Source organism: Sinocyclocheilus anshuiensis, unplaced genomic scaffold, assembly GCF_001515605.1.
Source record: "Sinocyclocheilus anshuiensis isolate Anshui unplaced genomic scaffold, SAMN03320099.WGS_v1.1 scaffold908, whole genome shotgun sequence".
Taxonomy (NCBI): Eukaryota; Metazoa; Chordata; class Actinopteri; order Cypriniformes; family Cyprinidae; genus Sinocyclocheilus; species Sinocyclocheilus anshuiensis.
In genome coordinates, this window is record NW_015552588.1 from 8,128 (window position 1) to 18,941 (window position 10,814).

The following is a 10,814-nucleotide window of genomic DNA, read 5'->3' on the forward strand; positions in this document are numbered from 1 at the left end:
ATTACTAATAATATTAAAGCAATCGTTATAATACTTTTTTGTATACATTTTAATTCCTTTGTTTAACAGTTCTGATTATTAGATAGACTTATCCATATTAGACAGAACTGAATGACGACAGCAAACAAGAGGGAGAATGTGAGCACTAGGTGCTGCCGTTCTCAGTGCCGTCAAAATAAAAGTCCCGCCTTGAACGCATCGGCCAAACAGGAAAACTTATAGGCCAATGCTGATATTTACCTTAAAGCTATAAAAGTTATTGATTTGCTCTTTTTTTTCTTTCATTAACAGACATCGCAACAGCAGGGTTATTAGGTTATTTTGTCTGCTTTAAGAGCTGCCGCTGCTGAACATGAGACAGATCTGACACTAGGGGTGTGCCCTACATACATTTTAAACATACATTTTATATTTTAAAAAGTTTTTAAAATATGCTATATAATATATAAAAAAATTATATATATAAAGCTTTTTAAAATATAAAATGTATATTTTTTTTATGCCGGTGTCCATCAGCAAATCTGCTGACTGACACAGTGCTGCGTTGTCACGGGAACATGCCAGCTGAAGATAATGAGGAAATTACATCGCTACCTTTGCCAAGTGCAGTCCAAACGACTACATAATGGCACGCATGTGCCCTGCTCACTCCAAAGTCCCCACTCCCAAGGGATAGGAATAGGGATGCACCGAAATGAAAATTCTTGGCGAAGCCGAAGAAAATGAAATACTGGGCCGAATACCGAACATGGTTTTTCGAGGTTTTTTTCCTCATGTATTTTGCCAAAAAAAATTTTCACCATTGCATAAATTAAATAGCCAAAATATGCTTTTTACTGTTTTGTCTTACTTTACAAAGAAAAAATCAATTACAAAACAACAATTGAAAAATATTGGCTTCAGAAGTAACACAGAATAATTCTCACAATCGGGAAAAAAAAAAAATCTCGGTTTTGGATCGGCCCTCTCTGACCGATACCCGATCCGAGAAAAATGGCACTATCGGAGCCGATACCCGATATGAATATCGGATCGGCGCATCCCTAATTACCTTATTTTACCACATTTTAAAGTGTAAAGTAATTAAGTAGCAGCAGTGGGTCAGAGAGTTTTTGAGAATAGCCTGAAAAAAGAATTGGTGGTACATAATTATTTTCTTGTTCTTCATCAGAATCAGGACTTCTTATTGCACATGCAAGTGGGTAATGGCGGTTTGTCCCAGGAGCCCTTGGGAGCCGGAGGGCGACTGACAGTCGGTACTCCTACACTGCCTGCTCCAGATCTCAGCGCTGCCCTCACTGCAGACACAGTGTGTAGCTGTGAGGCCTGTTATGAGCGGAGGTGAGTCCTGCATCAGTCTTAATGGGCTTTTTTTAATGCACGTTGTGGGATCAGCTTGCATGGGTCTTATAATCATGTCTGATGTTGGACTAATCAAGACTTGTTTATTTCTTCATCTACGATGCTTTGATTGTGGTGCCTTTGGTCAGGGAGATCACAGCTGAGTCAGAGCGGGAGTCACAACAACTGCAGAATCACTGGTCTGAGGTCAGATACCTGGTCCGGTGCATTTACCGCCAGACTGGGACTCCACTGGCTGATGATCAGGATCAGCCTCTTGACCGGGACAAAGAGAGCATGAAGGAACTCGTTGACAGGTACTCTTGAGAATGGCATTCTCCTGAAAACCCCTGTATATTGTTATTTAAAAATGTATTTATAAAAAGGATTGAGCCACAAGCAATCTATCTAGCAGTTTTTGGAAAAGGACACAAAATTGCACTGACATTAAGACAACCGTCAGAGTTGTTGAAAGATTCTAGCTTATTAGTGCTGAAAATTCAGCTTTGCCATCACAGGAATAAATTACATTTTAAAATATAATAAACTAGAAAAGTGTTCTTTTAAATTGAAGTAATATTTCACGATATTTACTGTATGTTTGGTCAAATAAAGGCAGCCTTGGTGAGAATGAGAGACTTGTTTCTAAAATGTTTTCAAAATCTTACTGACTCTGTACTTTTGAATGGTGGTATAAGTAATGTCTAACATACAAATTTTATGAATAATGGGGTTTGCCACAAATACCATTATCCATCACTTTGACGGACTGGGTTGTACATTTTCCAGAGGTTTTTTTTTTTCTGTAAGTGCTGTATTTCAGGCTCTTGACAACGGTGAAAATGACAACAAGCACTGCGGTCTTGTGGATCTGCTGACCCTGTGTAATAAACTATCACATTAATACAGGGTGTCCGTGGGTCCTTAAAACGTCTTAAATAACGTTTTCTTAATATAAGGCCTTAAAAAGTCTTAAAATGTCTTAAATTCGGATTCGATGGGCCTTAAATATTTTTGGTCACATTACCGCTAAAATATCTTCAGTATGACGGACCTAATGACTGTTTACAATCATTGGACAGACCGAAGATTTTTTCTTCCCTGTAAGTTACTGCGTCATCAGAGAGAATTGCAGTAAGTTAGCAGAATGCAGAATACAAGGTCGCGCTGAAGCTCACTCTGTTTGTCTCGAGACTTCAGAACAAATGAGCGTGACAGCACACAAACTCAGAAGAAACACACTGAGGTAAAATTCAAAATGTTTAGTTTATTCATAACATGATATAGTTAAGTAACACCATGACAAGTGAGCTATTTTGCTCAATATTCTCACGACGCAAAAAAACATTAAAAACACCTACAGAGTGCACGCATTACGTGAAGTCTAGTGCGCGTGCGCATTTACAGTGCGATCTTTCACTGCATGATTCAGTGTGTTAAAATACATTCAGAATGATCACAAATTCAAGACATGGGGGCAGAAAATGTGTATATTTATACCACTTCATATAGTTAATCAATTTCACATTTTATGTTTAATATATCAAAACATTATTTATGCACGTGTAACCGCAGGTTAAATGCATTCATGTCCTGCATTAATCGGTGTGTAAATACATCTAAATGCCACTTCAGATGCAGCTTCTGTGTTGATTTCATTTGCTTGGTAACAGCCCAAATGTCTTATTATTCTAATTCCCTGATTAAATGTAAGAATTTGACTCAAAAGATAATGAACACTTATAGAAAAATGGCTTTATAAAGGTAAAAATGCCCATAAAAAGTAAAAAACAACTTAAACTTATTGGAAAAGATTAATTTCTATCGGACCACCACATAGAATATGAAGAATATCAAAAACTTTTAGAAGTCAGCTGTCCACAAAAGTCCTTAAGATACCAGCATGATAACACACTCAATCAGTTGAATGAATGACTGTTTTGTAATAAAAAATTTAATTATTTGACATGTAAGATGATGCATACATCTAAAAAGGTTAAAAATAGGCCTTTGTAAAGGTAAATATGCAGATTTAAATATGTAAAAGCTGATCGAACACTGATGAAAATATTGCTTCAGAATAAATTGTTTACTCCACCAAAAATCTCAGTGATGCAGTTATTTTGCGGGGATATTTTGTATGGAATATTGTCTGCTGACATGAAAAGTTCACTGTATATCGTAGTAATAAATATCATTTATTACAGCAATGATATTTTGTTTTCTTTTTAATTTATACACATTAAATATTACATATATGTATGTAATAAAATGTGTATTTCCATTACAGGTTTAGGGTTTAAATTTCATATAAGGTGGTATTAAAAAGGTCTTAAAAAGTCTTAAATTTAACTTGTTCATGTCTGCAGAAACCCTGTAATAACTCCACTGGACGACACTTGGAATCTCTAATTTCTCTGGTCCCAAAGCCTCACCTCGCTTTCTCTTTATTTAGGCTTTGTGAGAAAGATCCCTACCAGTTGTACCAACGTCTGGAACAGCAGGCAAGGGAGTACGTCTTAGAGATGAAAGTGCGGCTACTCAAGCACCTGTCCACAGGCTCAAAGGCACCCGGTGCAGTGGCTCAAGGGCCTCCACAGGCCCATCAGTTCATCTCACTGCTGCTAGAGGAGTACAACGCACTCTGCCAGGCGGCCCGCACCATCAGCAGCTTCCTGCTCACCCTGGTGTGTTGTTGCAACCCAGCTATATTATGCATACATTCTGGTGTTGTCAAAAGTACCGGTACTTCACTATCAAGTCGATACTTGCATTTAAAAAAAGTAACAATACCAGTCTTTCTGGAGCATCATTAATACTGAGTACATGGTCGATCCTGCTTTCAAACACTCATTTGCGGATATATGAATAATGAAATTAATAATGAAAATCTGTTTAAGCACCACCATCAGTATAGACTACTACTAGCGCTGTTCTTCCTCTTCAGGAGAATGAACATTTGCAGAAGTTTCAAGTGACATGGGAGCTCCACAATAAGCATCTTTTTGAGAACTTGGTGTTCTCTGAACCCATCCTGCACAACAGTCTACCTGCCTTAGTGGCCCAGCTCAGGTATGGTCTTTGTTGAATCAGTTAAAACTTTATCATTCTTATAGCACTCCTCTGTTTGTATAGATGCCATTATTTTGTTTTTGTTGAATAGGCAGGGCACAACATCCCATGATTCATACAGTGAGGATATGTACCGTACACTGCTGGAGAGATACCACCAGCTCGACCAGGAGATGAGTGCAGTGGCTCTCGATTGGCTGGAGTGTGAGAAGAGGATTGATGACTATGTTGATGAGCAGGTATTTTTTTGTTGGCCAGTAAAGTGAATGTAGCCTTACTGAACTAATCATTGGTGGCTCTCTTGCATGATCTTGCATCTAATACCAGTTTTGCCTGTTTGCAGTTGCTTTTCAAGGTTGAAGGTCAGAATCTCACAAATCAAAGGGAAGAACCACATAAGTCTTTAATTAATAGAAATGTAAGTTGTAGTTCAAGTCACTCATTAGGCATTATTAATCTTCATACATGATTTTGTCCTTTACAAAGCAGTGGAGGTAAATGATTTTCTCCTTTTTTTAATAAGATGTCTTTAAGAACCAAGCAGCGGATGCTCAAAGAAGATGCAGAGATATTCAAACAGAAAATATTTTTTGAAGAGCAGGTAATATTTTCTCCAAACCAGATCTTATTAACCCTTTGTTTGGAATTATTGAGAATAAAAAAGGTTGTTGAGGCTAGTGTACCCAAATTAAAGCTTGCATGTCCAGTGCTGTCTTGACAATTAATGGAATTAATATTAAATTGAATATGGTATTTACTGCTGGGTTTTGACACAAATTTCACGATTCGATTAGATTCCCATTCACAAGCTTTCGATTCGATTACCAATTCGATTCGATTTGATTCAATATCGATTATTTTGAATATATATCAGGTACAGTACATGCCAAATTTTCTCAAGGAAAAACACAATCTCTCAACTAATGCTGTAAAATATACATGAGAGTCAGTTGGTACTACATTACTATAATATTGAAGGTTACTTCAATAACCTGAAGGACTATGTAAAAAGGGACTTTGGTAACATGCAGCTTTTTGTTTGAAACCAGTGTAGAACACGGATTCACACAAGGTCACATCACGCACCTGCAGCATTTATGTGAACGGAGAAAACAATAAAACTATATAGGCTACATAAAAAGTCTGTGTCTGTGCATACAGACTGTAAATACAGTCTGTGCCGTTCAGTGTGGCCAGCGCCTCACTGCTGATATAGCCTATATGTGAAGGATGATGTTTTACGTCGTTAATGCGAGTGAAGGACAAAGCCTATAGTTTACATAATAAATAATAGGTTAGCATCCAGATACTTCGTGAATATGAAAACATTTGAATTCATGCAGAATGAGAGAGGTAGGCTTCAGTTTCGTTTTTAAATTAATTATTTTTGGCTTGACGCTTATATTTAGCCTAAATACAACTTTAGAGGATTTGTTGTGGAGAGAAGGGAACTAAAATAGCCTAATTGTGTTTGTAATTTTGCTTTTATTTACCATTATTTTAGCCTACATTATTTCTGAATGCAATAATAAAATGCAACATACAGCCTACTAATTTAGGCTGTTATTTTTCCTCTCAAAATTAACACTTACAGGAGTAGCATTTTTTTTTTATCCATGCTGAAACATTTTTAAATATCTTGGAAAAAAAAAATTTATGTTTTTATTGCGTTGACAGTTTTTTCTTTTGTTTAATACATGTGGTCTTTGGTAAATCTAGAAAAGATGATGATGTATTGGCAATGACTAAGAGAGATCATTCAAGACTCTTCATGATTTTTTTCTTTTTGAGTAAATTAAATGCTGCACTTTATTATTATTATTATTATTATTATTATTAGTATTATTATTATTATTGGCAAAGAAAAAGTTTTAAAAATAACGTTATTAACGTTATTAATTCTACTCAAACCAGTTTCGGAGCGGTAATAGCCTAATACAGAGGAACGCAGGAACAGAAACGTTCAAATACTGATTCTGCTCGGAGTGAACCGATCAAATTTTTTATTTTTCATTTTTAAGACCTTTATGCAATTGACGTATATATATATATATATATATATATATATATACACACACAGCTGTAAAAGCAGCTGTTTACACAATTATTGTTTCAATATTGTGATTGCAGTTTCTACCGAAGGAAATATGTGTGTGTGTGTGTACGTGTATATATATATATACACACACACACACACAGCTGTAAAAGCAGCTGTTTTTACACAATTATTTTAATATTGTGATTGCAGTTTCTACCGAACAGTAGAAAATCTCTGGGTGGTGACAGTAAGTTCACAGACACAGTGAAACAGATGCTTTCGTCCAGACTGAGTATCCCAGACTGTCCCAACTGCAACTACAGAAGGAGGTACTTATCAGATTCATTTAGTTATAATGCATGTATAATATATTTGTAATAAGTTTGATTGGCAGGTCTTCCTTTAAAGCGATACATTTTGGGAGCCACTTTTAGAAAGTGACAATTGACAAAAAAGACAAGTGAAGAAAAATGATAACCTTTTAGTGCCCTTTGAGTATCCTTACCCTACACCTTTGTATATTGGTAGCCTGTGTACTCATTGAGTTAATGCATTTACCTCCAGATGCACCTGTGATGACTGCAGCCTGTCTCACATTCTGACCTGTGGCATCATGGATGCTCCTATGGCAGAGGATCTGCATCTGAAGCTGCCCCTGCAGGCGGAGCCTCCCCGGGACTACTTGTCAGAGGTCCATCCCCCCAGCATGTCATCGGGAAGCTCAGGGTCCGGCTCAGCCCCGGGCTCCCCCATCACCTTCCAGCAGCACCCTCGTCTCATCCTGCCACAGGATGGCACCACCACATTGTGAGTTAAAACTGTTTTGTGCTTTTTGCTTAATACGAAATTAATCTGATTACTTAAACACTCATTTTCGATGTCGGTCCCATAAATATCTACCAATTTTTGTCTTTTATGAAAATAATGTTTATTACAAAAATGATTTTGCAAATGCGTATCTTTAACTACACGTTGCCATATTAACAATCAGTCAGTAATGATACTGAAGATTTGCATGAGCCTTAAGTAGTACACATCACTGAGCGCGTTTACATGCACTTTCTTAAGCCGATTATGCTTAATAAGCCGATAACGCACGTGGTCATGTAAACGCGGTAACCTGTTTTCTTTTATTGGAGTAAGGTCATAAACGGCGTAAGCATAAACCGGTCGACACAGGTAGTTTTTTGCCTCTTACTCCGATTTTGCGTGGCATGTAAACGCAATAACCCGCTTTCTGTCGGTTTATTGAAGTGCGCATGTGTGATACGTGACAGGAACGCATCGTTAGTGCAGATTTAAGCGCATCTACACAGAGCAAACATCTTGCAGTAAAGAAAGAAGGAAAGATATCATAAAAGCAGACTCTTTCATGACTCAGAAAATGATAAAAGTGTTCTCATCACGTGCAGCAGAAGTAGAAGTGGTTCAGTCAAAACGCTGCATTTATAACTGCATGAGGATAATATATGGAGCTGTAAGTTTCTCGCTGACATGTTGCAAGCTTTATTTAACATCACAACTGACAAATGTATGGAATACTCGGAGTCAGATAAGCAAATGATTATATTTCAACGTCACTACAGGGAAATAACCTGATTTATTAATGAAGTCATGTAAACGCAGCTACTTGGGTTGTCAGGTTACTGATGTGCATGTAAATGGGGAAAACTGGTTATTTTAATAAGCTGATATTTGTGAGTTATCAGCTTACTGGTGTGCATGTAAACGTGCTCACTGACAGTAATAACAACTTGAAGTTTAGTAAGTGAGTGAAATGGTGATTTAGTAACTCCTCTGACTGATTTGATGAGCTCATTCACTGAAGGGCTAATTTGAACCGGTAACTTCTGATTTGAAATCTTTTTGAATGATTCGTTAACGGAACCAGATGATGAGTCACTTTTTGTCAGTGAGACTACATTGTGTTTGTTTTTCTGTGAAGAAATAATTTTTCTCACCGCATTCAAGGAAAAGCAGCTTTATATATACATGAGATTTTTGTTTGTTTGTTTATGAAAGAAGGGTGTTATGGTCATCATTTATTTAATAAAAAATACAGTAATAATAAAGTTATGAAATATTACCATTTTAATTAGGCTACCTTTTCTATTTTAATATGTATTCATTTTAATATAAATATATATCTTACCAACCCCAAACCTCTGCACTGTAGTGTATATAAATGCAAAATGCGGTCATTTGCAGGTATGGCAAAAAGTTAGTTTTTCCCTGTCTGCTTGCTTTATGGCTGCATTTTATAATAATTTTGTGAGTCAAGGGTTTTTACGTGAATAATGCTGAAATGTAGACTTGGGAATTTTTTTTGTAAAGTGTAGTACTGGTAATAGTGTGGACAGTATTGCAAAATCAGATAAGAGTCAGATCAGGCAAGTTCCAATTATTATAGTCATTACTGTATTCATGATTTCAATGACTTCATAATGTACTTTCCTGCTGAGTTCCTTCAGTTTCTGTTTTTCATTAATGCAGTGTCATCAGTTTTTATAACATCACAACTCCAACGGCTGAGTCATTAGGTTTCTTTTACTTTCCTTTTTCTGCCCCAGCGATGATGAAGTGCCTCCGTTGTCTGCCATCTACCCTCTGAGTGGGTACGAAGACCCTGCGGTGGTGGCCCGCATTAATGGCATCCACAGTCAGCTCAGTGGAGGAGAAGAGAGCATGACCCTTAAAGATAAAGTAGGTGGCAGCTGATCATCTGTTGTTGCCACCTACAGTATACAATAAACATTTGTTAACTGGAAAAAAATTGACATTTGAATTTAGAAATTAAGTTACTTGGATGGTAATAAGCTCTCCTCTCTCACTCACCCAGTCTTCACAGGGGAGCAGCAGCAGTAGCAGTTCCTCTGAAGGTGATGAGGAGGAGAGGGAGAGTGGTGAGGAGCCTCCAGGCCAGAAGGTGTCACTCTCTGGAGGGAAAAATGACTGTCCGCCTCCGTCATACCCTTATTCACAGGTAGAGTTTAAAGGGGTCCTATTATGCTCTTTTACAATGTCTTGAATTTGTTTTGGGGGTGTACTAGAACATGCTCTCATGCTTGGTGGTTCGAAAAATGCATTATTTTTTACATAATTTACATTATTACAATACCTTTCTCCCCAGCCTGGCACAAACGGCTCGATTAGTTCTGGGTTTGATGAAGTTCCACCTTCCGAAAAACGAAATGTGATGTGATTGGTTAGCTATCCCAGTGCGTTGTGACTGGCGAACAGCTTAGACGGTGTTTCAGTACTGCCCAAAGTACTTGAATTTCAGACATGGATTCAAGGCCTGGAAAGTACTTCAAAACTAACATAGGTCCTTGAAAGTGCTTGAATTAAATTTGAAATAAATTTTGTTTATGCAGGGATTAAAGTTTTCCATAGCTACGACTGATTTCCGTCAATTGGAAAAAAAATGAGGGGAAAAGAAACATGTAGCGCATTGTTGTTGTACAATTGTACTCATTCCCACAGGTTCCACACTTATAACACGATGACAGATGACGGAACGTATCATTTGCACGTGCTTTTGAGTCTTGAGAACTCACTCGCGCGCGCTCATTCTCTGTGCGCCCACAGATCGCGATAAGGAGAGTGACAGATTTTAAAAATGATGCCATTGCAAAGGTAAAAAGAAAATGCCCCTGTAAATCACTTCACCTCATATTAGGAAGGCAAATTTTTGATCAGAATTTTTTATTATTGATCAGAAGGTGCTCCTTCATTTTTTTTAATTAGTAGGACAAGCGCTCTTGATTACAAGAAGAAAAACACTGCTCTTAAACTGGGTGTGTGACAGGTATGGCTGAGGAATGGGGTTTGACCGAGGAAAAATTTTCAGTCAAAAGATTTTTTTTTTTGCTTTAACCCGTTTATGGCGCCATTTCAAAAATTGTCCTATATGTTCTGTCAAAGATAGAACGAAACGGCACTAATGATTGGGGGTGGAGATGGGGTAGCCGGAAAAAAACTTAGCGTGTGTGTTGATGCGCAGCCTACCCCATGAGAAATATTAAAAACTAATGCAATACAGAAATTTGAAAGTTAAGGCATGAACATTGGTCAGCAAAATGCTCATTGGGTCAGTGGGGTCAGAAAAAAAAAGAGGTGGAGAAGAAAAGAGCATGTTAACTGCAAAATAATTAATAACTAATGTGACGAATTAAGTGTGAAACCATCAGGAACCTTTTAGTCTCCAGTGCCACTATTTTCCAGAACTGCAACCTTGAGTCTCCAGAATTACAAGGTGTCAGGTTCTCAGAGACTTTGCTTGGGTAAAAAATCCTAAAAAAATGACCCCTACTTAATAAGAATAACATTCTGAAGTGTTGTGAAATACATGAAGACTATTTTT

At 37.3% G+C, this 10,814-nt stretch overlaps 1 protein-coding gene across 1 annotated transcript in view; it reads left to right on the plus strand.

Annotated features, from left to right (window-relative positions):
• Nucleotides 1-10,814, plus strand: part of LOC107665478 (protein FAM193A-like) — a gene marked incomplete at its 5' end in the record, with an annotated part of 28,026 nt that overhangs the window by 3,878 nt on the left and 13,334 nt on the right. The window contains 11 exons of the mRNA XM_016456380.1: nucleotides 1,172-1,341; nucleotides 1,491-1,658; nucleotides 3,797-4,028; nucleotides 4,289-4,413; nucleotides 4,505-4,652; nucleotides 4,757-4,831; nucleotides 4,937-5,014; nucleotides 6,662-6,780; nucleotides 7,016-7,258; nucleotides 9,022-9,154; nucleotides 9,291-9,434. Coding sequence (XP_016311866.1) covers nucleotides 1,172-1,341; nucleotides 1,491-1,658; nucleotides 3,797-4,028; nucleotides 4,289-4,413; nucleotides 4,505-4,652; nucleotides 4,757-4,831; nucleotides 4,937-5,014; nucleotides 6,662-6,780; nucleotides 7,016-7,258; nucleotides 9,022-9,154; nucleotides 9,291-9,434 — 1,635 coding nt within the window. The remainder of the gene's footprint in view (nucleotides 1-1,171; nucleotides 1,342-1,490; nucleotides 1,659-3,796; nucleotides 4,029-4,288; nucleotides 4,414-4,504; nucleotides 4,653-4,756; nucleotides 4,832-4,936; nucleotides 5,015-6,661; nucleotides 6,781-7,015; nucleotides 7,259-9,021; nucleotides 9,155-9,290; nucleotides 9,435-10,814) is intronic.